This window comes from Antechinus flavipes, chromosome 6 (assembly GCF_016432865.1).
Source record: "Antechinus flavipes isolate AdamAnt ecotype Samford, QLD, Australia chromosome 6, AdamAnt_v2, whole genome shotgun sequence".
Taxonomy (NCBI): domain Eukaryota; kingdom Metazoa; phylum Chordata; class Mammalia; order Dasyuromorphia; family Dasyuridae; genus Antechinus; species Antechinus flavipes.
The window spans coordinates 40,097,992-40,115,838 of NC_067403.1; the positions used below are offsets into that span (position 1 = coordinate 40,097,992).

At 33.9% G+C, this 17,847-nt stretch overlaps 1 protein-coding gene across 1 annotated transcript; it reads left to right on the forward strand.

Annotated features, from left to right (window-relative positions):
- The first annotated feature begins 3,244 nt into the window (after window positions 1–3,244).
- EXOC1L (exocyst complex component 1 like) lies at window positions 3,245–17,603 on the forward strand. The gene is made up of 3 exons (XM_051965215.1): window positions 3,245–3,571; window positions 15,878–16,008; window positions 17,324–17,603. The coding sequence occupies exons 1-3, from the start codon at window positions 3,451–3,453 to the stop codon at window positions 17,588–17,590; spliced, it is 519 nt and encodes a 172-aa protein (XP_051821175.1). The 5' UTR covers window positions 3,245–3,450; the 3' UTR covers window positions 17,591–17,603.
- Window positions 17,604–17,847: the final 244 nt, after the last annotated feature.

Genomic DNA, 17,847 nt, shown 5'->3' on the forward strand with positions numbered 1-17,847 from the left:
TAATATAATTTTTGAATTGATTTCACTTACCTGATTTTTTTTTCTTTGTCACAAAGAAAAGTTCACTGGGTAAAAAAAGAGGAATAAGTAATATCTGGAAATTATTGTGTAAAAACAAAAGCTCTCAACAAAATTTTATTTAAAAACCTAATTCTAAAACATTTGTAGCCCAAGAATTTAATTTAGGGCTTAAGAAATCTTGGAAAAGGGAACTAGAAAATTTCCTGATTTCCTGGGGGAAATATTTTCTTAAAGAATCTTCAATGTCTGTACAAAGTAAGGTATTGATTTTTAAAATCTCTTTCAAACTAAGTCACTAACATAGCAATCATTTGACTTGATTAGACACAAATTGCTTTTGACACAAGTTAAATATGTTCATTCAATTTTCATCATTTATTGAACTCTTATGATGTATGTAAGGTACTATGCTTAGCATTGAGATAAAGAGGAAGAAAAATTAGATGCAAGAAGTTTATAATTGAGTTGGGGAGATGATAGTTGACATAAATATCTATTATAGAAAATAGATAGTTAAAGCAAATAGCTATAATACAGAATAAAATCTGATAAGTGCCTCAAAAGAGCATGAACAAAAAGTGATAGAAAATTGAAAGAGAGATTGTTAAAAGGGAGAGCTTCAAAGAGGAGATAACATTTGTGCTGGATTTGGAAAGATGTTCAGTGGTCATCTGAACATATCCTATGTCAAATAAAAACTTTTGTTTAGCTAACCGGACTCTATTAAATTCTTTAAAATGGCAATATTGTAGGAGAGATCATTCTAGATTGATATTCTCATTTTAAAGCAAAACTATGCTTATATGAAAATCACTAATTCATTTCTTTTTTCTGTTTTTTTATCTCTCCTATGGTTTTTCCCCTTTTGCTCTGATTTTTCTCTCCCAATATGATTTATAATGCAATGTGTATTAAAATATATAAATTTACTGGGGAAAAAACAAAAAACAAATAAATAGAAAATCACTAACTCAAAAAAAATATTTAATTGCATTTTAGTATAAAAATTTCCCTATAAGTACCTCTCTACTCTGACATAAATATTTTCCCAGGTGGGAAATGTTGTCAGCGGCCAGGAAGTGTCCACTCTTGAAATTAACCTGGAGATCAGGATGACAGGGTTAAGGCATCTCATTGATCATAAAATATCATATATAATTTCTTTGCTCATCTTCAAGCCTGTTTTTCTACCTGGCTTCTTGTCCATCCAGCCTGATTTTCAGCTGCTCCCATTTGCCTTTTAGGTTCTATTACCCATGCATTGACAAGCTATTTATCTTGTCCCTTCTGTCTCTGTCCTCTCCTGCCATCACTATTGCTATTTGAATGGCAGCTGCTCTAGCCATTTATTTTTTCTACTACCCTGTACAATCCACTTTTGTCTCTTACCACTTCACAAAATTAGATTTCATTCCTATCAGATTTTCTGCCCTGATCAAGTTGGTATGTCGGCAGAGGGCTCTCAAATGCAATCCCACCCTTGGCCTACCTTCCTATACAACAAGAAAAAAAAACTGGAATAATAAGAAGGAATTGAAAATAAATGACAAAGATCAGTGATTTCTGAACTTTCTTGATTTGCAGTAAAAACAAACACCAAAAAAAAAAAATTGTAATCAAGAGATTAGAATGCTGAGAGATCATCAGCTCAATCACCTTTGCATTTGACTATATTTAATCAGGCTGGAGGTCTCTCGGTGTTTTCCTCCAATTAATATTATGTATACTACATTATAAAGTTCTGGGCCTGGATCATATTTAATACTTTCCTTCCTTACTAGCTATGTGACTCTGGCCAATTCAATTTCTTTTGTCTGCCTAAGTTTTTCATTTCTAAAATAAGAGAATCAAATGAGATATTTTTCAAGTGCCCGATGCTGGGTACACAATAGACACTTAATAAATGCATTTCCTTTACTTTCTTCTACTTCAGATACCATGTGTATAGTGCCAAAAATGGATCTAGAAGAACTGATTGGTGTGTTTATAACTAAGTCCACATTATTTGGATATGCTACAATTATGAAAGGATTACATTGCCTAACATCAGTTAATGATGAATATTTGTTCTTAACATGATTTTAGAAATTCAGAGACACGAACTCAGAAAGGATTTTAGGGATTAAATACCCCCCCCCCAATCTTACAGATGAGAGAATTGAGGCTCAGAGAAATTAAATAACTTGCCCACAGTCACACAGCCAGCAGCAGAGGAAGATTTGAATCCAATTCCTCTGACTCCAAATAAAGGACTCTTTTTTACAAAACCAAACTACTTTGACTAAGAGACTGTCCTTTTTCAGATGGTAGTATAGAAGGGAAAATGAACATTATAGTCAGAAAATTCTTTCTGAAATCTCCCTGATTCTTACCTACTAAATCATACATGGACTGGGAACTGTATTAGAAGAGGGAGTCAGATGAAATCAGACTTGAGTAGAATTGGTATTGAAATGTGGAATACAAATCAGCAAAGACTTTTAGAGTGGGAGGATTTTGTGAAATGTTGGAATCAGGAAGGGAATGAGTCTTCAGAATATTCTCTTATCAGAGACCCATCCCATATTCATTTATTTAGCCTAAATCCTTCTTAATAGACTTTAAACAATCAGACAACTCCTTCTATTCTCTGTGGAAACTAGGAATCACTGCTTGCAACCACCACCTGTCCAGTATCATCTCACCCACTTAAGAACTGTCCTGGGTTTTCAAACAGTGCCATGAAGACTAATATTGAAGTCTCTTTTTAATTTCAGAAGTGATTTTAAACCAGGAATTGGCTGTTTCTCTCCTCTGAGGCATTCTATGTGCAGACCTGTGGGGAGAGGAAAGTGTTTGACAGCACTCCAGGAGAGCGAAAGGAAAGAGAAAGCTAGGTTGGTGGGGAGTGTTGGGAGCAAGCAATGCTGCTTTTGCTCTTGCCAGTGATAGCAAAGTTCTTAATGGAAGATGATTTAAATCAATACAGTCAGACAGCTGCTCTGTGTAATGGAATCAAACTGAAGAAGTGGTCTTCCTCTGAATATTGATATGAAAGGAGAGGGGGGAGCTTCAGGACTGGAAAAATCAAGGAGCTCCACATTTGTACCTGCCGATGTTTATCAATATATTCCCCTCATCAACAAACCGCAGATGAACAGCCCAGGGAAGCCTTCTGTGTGCTGAAGTGGGATGGGAGGCTCACCACTATTGAGACTGAGGCTGCCGGGAGGGGTCTGAGAAATTGAGAATTGCTCCGAATCCTGGATCCTGCCTCTGGATCACTCTGAAACACTAGGAAGAGACTAGGATCTGTGGGAATTTGAGGAGCAAAAGGTTGGTGATCTCGTCAGACTAGCTACAGCCCAGAACAAGGGATCCAGGGAGTCAAGAAGGAAAGAAAGAAAACAAGCTTGAACCAAAGCATCAATCTCAGTTGAACTGAAAGAAATGTCATCTTTGGTAAAAGAGGATTTGGAAAAGAAACTGTTCAAACCACTGTCACAGCATCTCTATGAATTTATTGAAATTGAGTTCCCAGCCCAGGACAGGTACTACCTCTGTGTATCAGGTAACTTACTGCTTGTCTTGTTCTTTGTGGTGAGGAAGCCCCATTCCAAAAAGCATTCAGTGAGACAGTGGGGGTCCGAAAGAAATCTACTTAGTACTTGATAGAGTTATTGTGCTTGAATTTGCTGATGAGCTAACGTTCACTCGTGCTAGTGCTGAGAACTAAGGTTCAACTGAATGGTAAAATCCAAAAAATTCAGTGTAAGCTTTGTGTGTGAAAACCCTTTTAGCTAATTGTGCAGAAAGCGATCTGAAAATGTACTTGGGTCACTTAGTATCTAAAGGGCTATGCTGGGCATTGTCTTTGTAGATCATTAGATTAACATGAGTCCTGTTTTTAATAAGTAAAACAAAAATGTCCTTATAGTTTTAAATAATGAACGGGCTGGGTTATTCTGTTTGATTTGCTACTCATTTAAGGAATGGATTCCTCCTTTCTCATACGGAACAAGAAACAGGACCTTAATTTTCAGATTGGAATTAATTTTTGTATTATTTTTTCAAGGGATAGGGACTGATTCTGTGATTTCATTGAAAAAGAACACTCTAAGGTGTGGAAATTTTCTACCTGAGTAAGACCTCAATTTCTCTAATAGAGAGGTGCCTGGAGAATTGGAGCTTAAGAGTCTTGCTCAGGGTCACAGAGCCAGAATGCATCAGAAACCTACCCATGACCTCAGGATTGACTCTTTGTCTGAAATGACATGTTATCTTTCCTTGTAATTTTTAAGAAAGACTACCATTTTTTTAAAAAGTCAATCTTTTCTCTTAGAACTCTCTGCTGTGATACTTTATCATCAGTCAATTAGGTTGTGAAAATAGAGAAGTGATGACAATAAAACTTGCTCTTCAGTGTAAGATGCTTTCTAATTGCATATTAACCACTTTAGAAAATTTTAACAATAAGAAGACAATATGATCATCAAAAAGGCAAATTAATAAAATAGGCATAAGATAAAAAGGCCAATTAACCTCTAGGCAAGAGTCACTTGCTTCATACGGTTTCTCTAATATTTAAACTTTATGCAAATTCAGTCTGTTAAAAGAATTTATTAAACACCTACTATGTGCTAGGCACTGCTAAGCACTAAGACAATCCCTGCTCCCAATGGATAGCTTAAAAGTGAATAGCCTAGGCAGGAGAGGACCTTAAAATGTAGAAAATGTTGGAAGCATAGACCCCCCACTCAATCACATTATATCTGTTAAAACAATATATATGGGTGTGTGCGTGTGTACATGTAAATGCATACATATATATGCAGTATATCAGTTCTGAATCTAAGTTCAAAACCCATTGATAGAAAAAGAAATTGAAAATCAATATAGGGATATTACATCCCAAATATTTATGCATATTTATGATATTGTTGTGCAAATAGAAACAGCAACTAAAATTCCAAAGTTCTATGTCAACTAGTGTGGCAACCAGATTTCCACTTTCTTAATTATGGTATGCTTAACCTGCAACATGTCTTTTTAATGTATATATGAACCCTATTTGTTACTGAATTATATATACAGCAAAATTTCTTTAACTTTTCAGGAAAGTAGGAGAAAACAAAAGAATACAGGGAACTGATTTTTAAGTCTTCTCAAAGACTATTATTATAGTTTACATCTAAACAGAAGAACTTTGACAGGTGTTGAGAGTTTTCAAACACTCTTACAGTATACTCCCCCCCATTTGTCCTCTCCCCAACTGCCAGCATGGTGTAACTGGAAACTGTTTGTGGCACTAGCTGAGATCTCCTGGGTCATACTCTCATAGGAATCAGGAAAAGTGAGCTAGTTGGAGACAAAGTTGAATCTTGGTAGTAGAAAGAAATTGATTATCAAATTATCTAATAGGATACAGGAAAGGGGCCATAGACAAGAGGAATCTTTAGGTCCTGAAATGATGGAGTCCATAATAATGAGTCAAGAAAATCCAACAAATAGATAGAATCAAAATTTTAGCTAAGAGAAAGTTAGAATAAGAAAAAAAGAGTCCCCACAATTTGTCCTAATTAATAAATTGTGTATCCCAGAAAGATATTTAAATTGAGATATGTGTATTTAGCCCCACCCCTTTTCCTTTTGGATGAGCCCCAGCTCTAGACAGTTGCTCAATGCTACAGGGAAACAATTATCCTTGGACAGCAATGATAATCCTGCAGAATAAGTGAAAAAGAATCATGTATTTTAAAGAAGGTACTAAGGACTCTTTATTAATTTCACAGCAAACAGTAAAAGAGTATATAGTAATGATTTTTTTTGAGATATGAGTTCAAATTGTGGGAACCTAATAGAATAATTATTTGCCTTAGTTCAACTGTCATACACAAACCACCACACTCAAAATCTTAAGACAGATAGATACTTAGCACTCCATCATAACAGTAATATCCATTTCTATGGAGCTTTATATAAATTGTTTTAAATGGTTTGTTGTATCCGTGTCTGGGTGAGGTAAGTAGAGTATTGTTACTCCCCATATTATGGATGATAAAACTGAAGCCCAAAAAGTAAACAGATGTGATTGTACAGTGGTAATGACTCTCCCATTATTTAGCACTGCACAATAATATACTTTCATAATGTTTATGGGAAGAATCATAAGGACTCACAAATCCAATCAGCCAAATAGCTTTTAAAATAAAATGCTGTTTGATAGAATTAACATACTTTTATATCCTAGAATGAAATTATCTATTCTTAGGTCATATGACAGGCAGTGTGTTGAGATCCCACTTGGGGTCATAAAACTGAAGTGGAGGTCATGAAATTATGACTTATTATCAGTAAATGTTTGATTTATATACCTGTTTTATATACATATATATCCTGGGTCATGTAAAAATTTCTGGAGCAAAAAGGGGTTGTGAATGAAAAAAGTTTAAGAAGCCCTGGAGTTGATAGGCCTAAAACCTGAAAAAAAAAAAAAGGTAAGTTCAGGTCCTACTTTTGACACTAGCTGTGGGATCCAAGGCCCACACTTCTTAGTGCTCTGGACAAATTTCTGAGAAAAGGTATTGGTCTACATTGTTATAGAGCACTTATTCATCTGAGAGTTCTTCATACTAATGATATTGCAGGCCTAGTCCCTGTTGCCTGTCTTGAGTGACAGAACATTTAGAACTTATTCTCAAATTCTTTATCCTCTGAGGCTCTTGATGTCTCTAGGATCTCAAAAGGACACCCTTTCCCCGTTTCCTACTCCCAAATAGCTCTTGGAAATATGGAAAAAAGTATTTTTTTTTCTAAGTCATTAAGCTATTCAAGTCAACACTCAATTGAATTGATTCAAACTATGGGAAAACTTTGAATTTACAGAGCTTCCATGCTGTTTTCTTACATTTTCTTACATTCTTACTTATTCATCTGAGAGCTTTCTGTGTCAATGATATTGTAGGTCCAGTTCCTATTGCCTGTCTTGGGTGATAGAACATTTAGAGCTTATACTCAAATACTTTTTCCGTCCCATGAATCATGTGATGTCTCCAAGATCTCAAAAGGACTCCTTTTTTCCCTCTTTCTACTTCCAAATATCCTTTAAAGATATGAAAAAAAAGTATTTTCTTTATTTCCAAGTCATCAAACTAATCAATTCAATCCAATATTTAATTGAATTGATTCAAACTATGGTAAAACTTTGTATTTACAGAGCTTCCATGCTATGTTCAAAACTGTTAGACACTATGAAAAATGCTAAAAAGGAGCAAGACATAATCTTTGCACTCAGAATTTAGGAACCATTTGGAGAGACAAAACCAAAACACATGAAACAGTTCTATAAAAGCTCAAGAGAGCATATAATCTTAAGGAAGCTTTTCTGACTTCTTTGTAGTGCTAGTGCCTTTCCTCTGTTGATTAGCTCTAATTTATCTTACAGTTTATTTATCTGTAGTTTCTTGCATGCTGTCTCCTTCATTAGACTGTAAACTCAGGGATTATTTTTTGCCTCTTTTCATATATCTTCAGTGCTTTGCACAGTGCCTGATAGCTAGTAGGTGTTTAATAAATGCATGTTAATTTGACTTGCTCCTCACCCCAACCCTGTGGCACAGTTAGTGCATATATTATTTTTCTCATTGTATAGATGAGAGTGTGAAAGTAACTTGTACAAAAGCATGAAACTAATAAATACAATAATGGCTGCCATGAAACAACACTGTATTTCACTACTCCCACCCCCCAAATGAATAGTAATGAAGAGGGGGAAGTTACAATTTAGTATATGCTAAGTAATGGGGCACAGATTTTAATAGAGGAGAAATCAGCAAGATGTTGGACTCTCTCTTCAGAAATGATAAATTCTAAAAGAAAAGAAAAGAAATGACAAGTTCTCATGTTGATTCATTGATCTAAGATGTAAAGACGAGAGGATGGGAGTTGAGAACACAGAGAAATAGACAAGACAGAGAATGAAATGATAACAGGTAGGGATGGGATAAAGAGATGATGATAATGGGATTTTCAGTGGGAAAGGGGTGCCTTGAAGGAGAGGAAAGCTCTCTTAATCTTAGATACAGAATGGATCCAAGCCCAGTTCCCTAGTCCTGCTAATTCTCATCAAACTCTATCACAACCCTCCACTTGAGAACATTCTTCAGAAATATAAGAAGGGGAAACAGTGATCTGTGAGTGAGGAGTTCAATATTCATATGTAGTGCTTTAAAGTTTACAGGGCATTTACACATGTAATCTCATTTGAATCTCACAGCAACCCCATGCTGTTATTATCATTCCAATTTCATAGATGAGGAAACTGAGAAGAAAGAGATTAAGTGATTTCCTTAAAGCCAATAACTAGTAAGTTTCTAAGGCAGGATTTGAACTCAGGTCTTCCTAACTCCAGGTCCAGTACTGTATCTACCATCAAGTGGCTATATCAGCTTATGAAACTCACCTAAACTTTTTAGTCTTCTATTTTCCTCATCTAGAAAATGCAATAGTTTCTTTCCAGATTAAATATGCTATATTATATATTATATACATATAGCATTATAATAATAATATAATAACTATCTAAAGTTCAACAATACAGTAATTAGAATGAGGTAAATGTGTTTTTATAATTGAAATAACTATATTTAATATGGTTTCTATTTTGGACTAGATCTGTGATTTCACTGGCATAGAGAACTCTCAGTGAAGAAACTTCCACTTTCAGTGCAGTTAAGTATCTGATCAGTCTCTGACAGGGAAGCATGTTGGCCAGGACAAGTTTAGCAAGTCAAATAGCCAGTAAATGTCTGAGGTATGACTTGAAGCCAAGCTTTCCTGAATCTGAGGGCACCAGCTCTGTATCCACTGTATCAAGCCAAGTCTCCTTTAATAGATTATACATTAGTGTAATTCTATTCAGGGAATTATATTCTTCAGTGTAAATCTATAGAATTTCATAAATGGTAAAAGAGATTCTTTTTTACTTTGAAGGAAATTTCAAATAGAATGGCATTATATGTTTTCATATAATTGAACCTCAGTTTCCAATCTTGGTCCCTTTAAAACTCTTGTGACTTTCAAAATCCATGAAAATAAGTTAGTTCATCTATTTGTTTCAGTTTCAGGGAAGTCAAAAAGAATATATGTTTTTCTCTTAGCAAGCTGCTATCTTTTCCTTCTGTGACATTTGCTTACTTTCCTAAAAATAAGTGGTTTTGAAATAACTTTTGTCAGTTATTTATAACTAGATGGAGACTACATTCTCAATTTGTACTTTTGCCTCAGAATTCACTCTCTGTATCCCTGAGATTACCCTCTACCAAGTACTTAGCTATCACTGACAATGAAGAGTTTCCTCTTTTGGAGGAAGGCCAGGTGACTCAAATCTCTCATGTGTGGAATGCTATACTAAGATTAATCATTTATATAGTGATCTGAAGCACCAAAAAGTTAAAAAAAAATTCTCTGAAAACATGAAATGGACATGTAATTCAGTTCAGCATGAATATCATGGCTCAATAGTCTTAAAAGGAGAGAGAAGATTGGGGTTCAAACCACACTGTTTTATGACTTTCAGCAAGTCCCTTAACCTATCAATACTTTAAGCATTTTTAAGACTATTAATTACATAGAAGGTGCCAACTGCATTGAAAAAGACAGTTTCCTCATATAAGAATTCCTTTTGCCAATGAAATCACAAGTCTATTTACTTTGTCCCTACTGTATGCAAAACGCCATAATGTGTGCTGTGCTGGGAATACAAAGACAAAAAATGAAATAGTTGTGTGCTCAAGGAGTCTCTTTTTTACTGGTAAAAAATTTTGACATACAAAAAAAAATAAATAAAGTTTAATAAAATATGATCCAAATGGCAATAGGAAATAGAGTGAGAAGGATCATAGTAGTAATATATAGCACAGCATAACACAATACAGCATAGCTTCGATAATAGCTTGTTGGACTGAAAGAGAACTTTAAGATTATACTGGGATACAACCTCATTTTTTAATTATGAGAAGGCAAAGTCTAGAAAAGTGAGGAAAATCTTTATGTTTTAATATGTTGGAGAAACTTTTAAACCATTTAGATAGCTATTTTAGAAATGCATTAACATTTTTTTTAAAATTTCCTATTTCTAAAGATTCTAAATTGAAAATTAGTGCTACATGCTAAGATTCTGAAGACAGTGAAATTCAGTTATGTGTATATTTTACTATTTCTCCCTCTGTGTGATGAATATGGAACACAGATAACAAACAAAACATGAACTAGAGTGACAAATGATTTTGTCAAGTTATTTCTAACAGTATGGTCCCTGTGTATCAAGAAATAAAAAGAGCACACTAAATATTTTTGAAGAGTCTAGATAAGTTTAGAAACATTGTGAATTTGGGTTATTGTTACAAGGAGCAGCCCAAAGCCAATTTTTAAGTTGGCACTAGTTTTGACAATCCATGGACAAGTCCCACAGACAAAAAAGAAAACATAGTAGTCATACTCCTTTTAGTAAAAGTAAGGTCAGGAAAATAGGTGAAATAGCAATAAAATACAATTAACCCCAGAAGGTATCTTGAACTTTAATACTTTCATTTTCATATGAGAAATTTTGAAAAAAATTAAATACATAAAATGCTTTTAATATTTAACTAGATTTTGTACATCACAACCCATTTCCCCTTCAAAAAGTATCTGCTTGGACCTACTCGCTAGCACATGCACACTTACTAGACCAAATTGCATTTGTGGGATATTGTTAAGAGTCTCTGTGGGAGAGGTTAAATGAAATGTTTTCTACTTCCAGATCTGAGTCAAGCTAGGCTCTTAGTTTGAAATGGTGAGCAGATCACATTAGACTTTCTTCACACCATAGTAGATAGTCAATCTCCAAATAAGGAAGACAGGGGTTCAAGTCCATAAAAATACATACAAATTTGACACATAAAATTTAAGTTATTAACATTGATTTTAGCTAAGGTTCCAATTTAACACGTTACTTTTTCCTCTTTTATAATTTTAAATTTTAGAATTGATAGATTACATTGTCATAATTACCAATAAATTAATTACAAATGCACCAGCTACTCCCAAAGTCCAAAACATTTACCTGGACCTTGAGCATACATGATGTACTTGAGGAGCTGTTGGTAATGATGAACTGCCAATTTTTAAAATCTAAACCAAGTCAATAAAATCATGGTATTAGGGCTAGAAAGGAGTGCAAAGGTCATCAAGTCTGACCTCTGACCTCTTCCCCTCATTTTACAGATAACAAAACTGAGGCCCAGAGAATTAATTGATTTGCCCAAGGTCATATAAATAATAAATAGCAAAGTAGATTTGAATCCATGTCCTTTGATTCCAAATCCAACTTTCTTTCTACTTCAACATGCCCAATTTTATCCTAACTTTGGTGGATATAAAAGACTGAACTAGAGTAAATTCCAACAATAGCAAATCCAATTTAAAAAAACAGTTCATAAACTCATGTATTCTTATTTTCAGATTCTATATAAAAATACATTTTTCAAAAGCTTCACCAGAAATTTCAGATTGAATACCTTGATGCTATTATTCCCAACAAAGTCACCCTTCTTCTCTTTTATCTTATGTATAATCTTAAATCCATGTCAATGATCCAAGTTCCAATCATTCACACCAATCTAGCTTAGATGTAAAGTTAACTCTTCCTTCTGGGAAAAAATGTTTGTTTTTGTTTTTAAAAAATACTTTGCTTGACAGAATTCCAGTGATCACATTTTCAATAAACCCCAAACAATTTTATCAATTTCCCCAATGCCTCATATTTTTAGTGTTTGGTTAGTTCATTGATGATCAAAGTAACCACAGCAACCACTGCAATATTAGTAGTCCAAACACTAAATATAAGCTCTTCTATTCTAGGTCGGGTTCACATGAAAGTTTCTTGTCCAATGTCACACTAACCACTAAATATTAAATATCAGACATCAATTTTGATGGAAGCACTTTTATATCACTTGCCGCAAATTAACAATTGACAACTCCTTTTTGTTCAACTGATCTAATTCCTTTCAATTCAGTATAAATAGGCATTTCAAAAGGCATTTTGAAAGTAGAAACCTCTATACAATTAAAAATTAGGATAAATGATGGGCATGAAGTGGAGAGTATAACACTAAAAATAAATAAATAAAAGAAGAAGAAAAAAAGAAAGGAAGCAAGTAAGGAAGGAAAAGAAGAAAAGCTAAGTGAAACATTGTATCAGATTAGCTTGATCCTAGAGAGAATAGTTATTAAGCAATTCTACTTCTGATGCTACTAAAAAACCAGTCCTATGATGTTTTATCTCTCTAAACACATTTCTGTTTTAAGATAATGTGATAAATTTCCATTTTGCTCTTGCATTAATACCCATATTGCAATTTAATTTTGTTGGCAGCAGAATGCATGCATGGAGACTACAGGTTGGGCGTACTCCAGCCAAAGTGGACTCTTTGGTTCTTGGCTTAGGAATATTCTTAGAGTCTCATAGGCTCCGAAGAGGCTATTTTGCCAAATTAAAGCATTTATGCTCCCTTTATGCCACAGAATTTTCCTAAAGTGTTTAACTCCTAACAATTAGTTTCTTCTTATCTTGATATCAGCAATACTGTTAAGAACTAATGTAAGATCAATTTCAATTAAACAAACATTTATTAAGCACTTATAGATGTAGCAAAGTATAGTGGATGGAGTAAGAAGACCCAGGTTCAATTCTGCCTCCAACACTTACTATTTTCTGGGTGACTTTGGGTATCATTTAATTATCAAATCTCAGTTTCCACCCACACCTAACACCATGTACCAAGATAAGATCAAAATGGGTCCATGACCTAGGCATAAAGAACGAGATTATAAATAAATTAGAGGAACATAGAATAGTTTATCTCTCAGACTTGTGGAGGAGAAAGAAATTTGTGACCAAAGATGAACTAGAGACCATTACTGATCACAGAATAGAAAATTTCGATTACATCAAATTAAAAGGCCTTTGTACAAACAAAACTAATGCAAACAAGATTAGAAGGGAAGCAACAAACTGGGAAAACATCTTCACGGTTAAAGGTTCTGATAAAGGCCTCATTTCTAAAATATATAGAGAACTGACTCAAATTTATAAGAAATCAAACCATTCTCCAATTGATAAATGGTCAAAGGATATGAACAGACAATTTTCAGAGGATGAAATTGAAACTATTACCACTCATATGAAAGAGTTTTCCAAATCATTATTGATCAGAGAAATGCAAATTAAGACAACTCTGAGATACCACTACACACCTGTCAGATTGGCTAAGATGACAGGAAAAAATAATGATGAATGTTGGAGGGGATGCGGGAAAACAGGGACACTGATGCATTGTTGGTGGAGTTGTGAACGAATCCAACCATTCTGGAGAGCAATCTGGAATTATGCCCCAAAAATTATCAAATTGTGCATACCCTTTGATCCAGCAGTGTTTCTATTGGGCTTATATCCCAAAGAAATACTAAAGAAGGGAAAGGGACCTGTATGTGCCAAAATGTTTGTAGCAGCCCTATTTGTAGTAGCTAGAAACTGGAAAATGAATGGATGCCCATCAATTGGAGAATGGCTGGGTAAATTGTGGTATATGAATGTCATGGAATATTATTGTTCTGTAAGAAATGACCAGCAGGATGAATACAGAGAGGACTGGCGAGACTTACATGAACTGATGCTAAGTGAAATGAGCAGAACCAGGAGATCATTATACACTTCGACAACGATATTGTATGAGGACATATTTTGATGGAAGTGGATTTCTTTGACAAAGAGACCTAACTAAGTTTCAATTGATAAATGACGGACATAAGCAGCTACACCCAAAGAACGAACACTGGGAAACAAATGTGAACTATCTGCATTTTAGTTTTTCTTCCCGGGTTATTTATACCTTCTGAATCCAATTCTCCCTATGCAACAAGAGAACTGTAGGGTTCTGCAAACATATATTGTATCTAGGATATATTGCAACATATCCAACATATAAAGGACTGCTTGCCATCTAGGGGAGGGGGTGGAGGGAGGGAGGGGGAAAAAATCGGAAAAGAAACGAGTGCAAGGAATAATGTTGTCATTATAAAGTAATCATTAAATTAAAAAAAAAATCTCAGTTTCCTAATCTGTGAGATGTGGACAATAATATCTATTGTACCAAATGAGATCATGTATATGGAGTATTTGTAAATCTTAAAACAGTAGATAAATGTCAACTGTAATTTTTGTTCTTAAGAACATTGTACTAAGTACTGGTAAATGAGTTTTCTGTGCATCATGTTATCCAAAGAAATCTGAGGAATAAAAATGAAAAGTAAAAGGAAAGATTAGAAATGTTAGGATTTCAAAAAAGAAGTTTTCTACTTATTTAAAAAAGCTGATGTAAACCTCATTTTGGTTTTGTTCTCTGAAGCATAAAACTAATGAGATAATACATAAAATTGCAAAGCTAAAAGCATTATACTCTTTTGAATTAAAAAAAATTTCTGGATAATTATTTATAATGATAACATCCTATTCTTTGAATATACAGTGTTGCCCAAAGTCAATTGCAAGGATATGATCCTCCTCTACATGTCAGTTTTTCCCAGAGTTTTTCTTTCCTGAAAGGGAATCTGAAGACAGTTTGGAACTTATTTCTTCTCTCAAAGTCAGAAGATCATGATTACTCCTCCAAGCTCTTACCTGCTCTGCCCTTAATCTGGTATAGAGCATTGAATAGTCAGTCTCCACCAATAAGGAGAGTTTCATGCAAATGAGCTTTAAGGCACAAGTTACAAGTGTTATTAAAAATATTCATTTTTGTCTAGATAGTTAATAGTTGCTCATACTTTTCTGCTTTAATCTTGAGAAATCATACACAAATGGATAAGAGGGGCATGATGCCTGAGACTTGTTATTTCAAGAATAATAGTAACACACACATGAAATTATTTCAATAATGTGACCACTTTAAAAGTAAGCATTGATTAGTACCTTTATGGATCATCTGAGCCCATAAATGTAAATTTAGAATGATCTTGACTTATAAATGGAAATTTTTCTTATTTTTTATGTTATATCTCTCTAGACTTAAATATATATGTGTGTGTGTATATATATTTTATACATATATACATACAGAGAAACAGAGCGAAATCAGAGAGACAGTAGCAGCAACAGAGACAAAGTGACAGGGGGTAGGAAGGAAAGGGAGAGAGAGAGAGAGAGAGAGAGAGAGAGAGAGAGAGAGAGAGAGAGAGAGAGAGAGATCATTTAAGAAGAGTAGGAGAGTTGACCTGAATTAAAAAGATCCAAATCTGTGTCCCCATTCACATCCTAGCTGGTGCAGCCCCAGTATAAAGTCATTTAACTTTATGGTGCCATAGAATAAATCTCTGAGACTGTAAATTGCCTAGAAAATGAGTATGTGTATTCTATAGGAAAAAAATTTTTTAGCAGTAGTTCAATATACCAATGAAATCATGTTTGATTTCTAAAAGGTTACAATTTGTAAAGAGTCAAGGATGCTAAAAAATTCACTGAATTAAGAGTCAGATTCAAAATTGGACTCTAATACCTGCTACCAATTTACTTGAACAAATCACTTCTCTTTGGGCCTAGTTTCCTTATCTGATAATGAAGTAGTAGGTAATCTCCAAGGTCCTTTCCAGCTTGATGAGTCTTCAATTTCCTTACTTGTAATAAATGGTAATGTTGCTATAATTCATAAAGTTGCAGCAAAAGCATTAAACTACAGAGAATAAAACGCTTTGAGTGCAATCAATGAAAAGAACTATATTGAATTATTTCATTGTCATGTTAAAGCCTATGAAAACGAAGCAGTCTTTTATCTTGCAGTGACTAAAAGAGAAGAAGTAAAAATAATTATCGTGAAACACTACAGAATAGGTCTAGATGAAAAATATGAAGTAACCAAAAAATGGTCTTTGAATGATCTGGAGATGATTGATGGAAAAGAAGCAGATACTGTAAGTGCTATTTTATGATATAAATGTTAAAATAACCTGCAAAACTTCTGTATCCTCATAGATTTCTGACACTCAATAATTGTTACAATATCATATTTTGTGGGTAACCTTCTGGTAAAAAGATTTTGTCCATCTTTTTATGCATTAATATTTATACCTTTTCTATTAAGCATACTATCTAGTCTAGCTTTTACTCAGTTTCCCTGTCAATCTCAAAGATTTATCTGGTTGACTTATAAATGAGCTAAGTTGCTTAGTGTTAACTTGAGGGAAAAAAGCATTGTGTTGCAACCAACCACAAATCCAGTGTATGGATAATGCAACATGTTCATTACTATAAAAAGTTTTAATCCTGACCTGAAGAATTAAGAATGAAAACTACAAAATTAAAGACAATTTGGGATTAGGTATATGGATTATTATACATGAATAAAGTGCACGTAAGTTTATTTCACAACTATTTGGCCATTTGGATATAACTGAGACATGAAAAAGTAGCATTGTCCAGTTCAGAACAGAATTTAGTTTAAAATGTCATGGGAATGCAGATTCATGGAAAAATAAATTATTTTTTCAGCAGGGATAAAATGGACTTATTTGAATTCTAAAATACTTATTCATAACTTTGTCAATACCAAATTATTAATGGTTTGATTAAATCTAACATAAGGTCACATGTCAAATGAATTAGCTTACCTTTCATGCCAGTATTAGCTTTGTATGCTTCAAAGTCAGTAAGTTGATGGTGTATAATATGGAAAGGGTAGAAATCCATTTCTGAGCATGGGATAGGAAAAGTATTGCCATTCAAAGAAAGAAGAAAAAGCTCTCCTTTTGATCTTCCCTGGATATAGATAGACAAATAGACAGACAGACAGACAGGTAGAGATAGAGAAATATATAAATAGATAGATATATAACATTGTTATACTCTTTCCTATTTTCAAAAAATCTACATACCCAGAGAAGGAAGGACAACTGGATCTAGTAATTCCATAGTGTCCGATAGTATTTCATTTTATACTGGGGCAAGGGGTGAAGGGTGTTGAGGATTGGGGTTGTTCCACCAGACTTTACAATTCATTGGTAAGGGATGGGAGGTAGGGAGGAAGAGAAGTATCATGTTCCTATATACATTAGTTTTGAAGTGAACATGTTTAGAAGAATTATTTTTGGTTTTTTAAAATATCCTTAATGTTGATATTTTAAATGATTAATGAATATGACCGACCCTGTAATGGGAATCAGGTAAACTATGACATCTTTCTCAGTGATTATGACAAAAATAATGACTTTTCCTCCCTTTCTCTTTTAGGATAACCCATTTTTTGATCTACATTTCAAGAAAGTCTACCGTTTGGAAGCTTATAGCTGTGCTTCTAAATATTCCTTTGCCCGAACCGTAAATAAATTGAATCATGCTTATCTTAAAAAGGACCTACAAATTGTGAACTTTGATACTACCTATATAAATGATGATTCAATTTGGTCTTCCAACAACAAGGACTGTTTAGTCCTCATGAGAATATGCTTTTATGCTTTCAATCTCTTATGTCTCTCTCTCTGTCCCCTGCCACTTTGATACCATATGTTGCTTTTATTCACCAGTCTCCTATTTTTAAAAATCACATTAACTATTGTTATTTAAGAATTGATCCTTTTCCCTTTATTAGTAACTATATTTTTATGAAAAGAAAATGGATTGATTGAATGAGAGCTCTATTTACACTTAACTACTCAGCATTTTATGTATCTGTCTGCCTATCTATTTGCTCCTTAGACACTTTTGAAAGAAACAACTAATGATAAATAAAATTGTTTATTGAAGAATGAATTATT

Excerpts from the sequence above, each read along its gene's own strand:
- EXOC1L (XM_051965215.1), top strand. The coding sequence starts at position 3,451 with ATGTCATCTTTGGTAAAAGAGGATTTGGAAAAGAAACTGTTCAAACCA. Across the intron at positions 3,572-15,877 it reads GTACTACCTCTGTGTATCAG|TGACTAAAAGAGAAGAAGTA; the intron begins GTAACTTACTGC and ends TTTATCTTGCAG. Across the intron at positions 16,009-17,323 it reads ATGGAAAAGAAGCAGATACT|GATAACCCATTTTTTGATCT; the intron begins GTAAGTGCTATT and ends TTTCTCTTTTAG.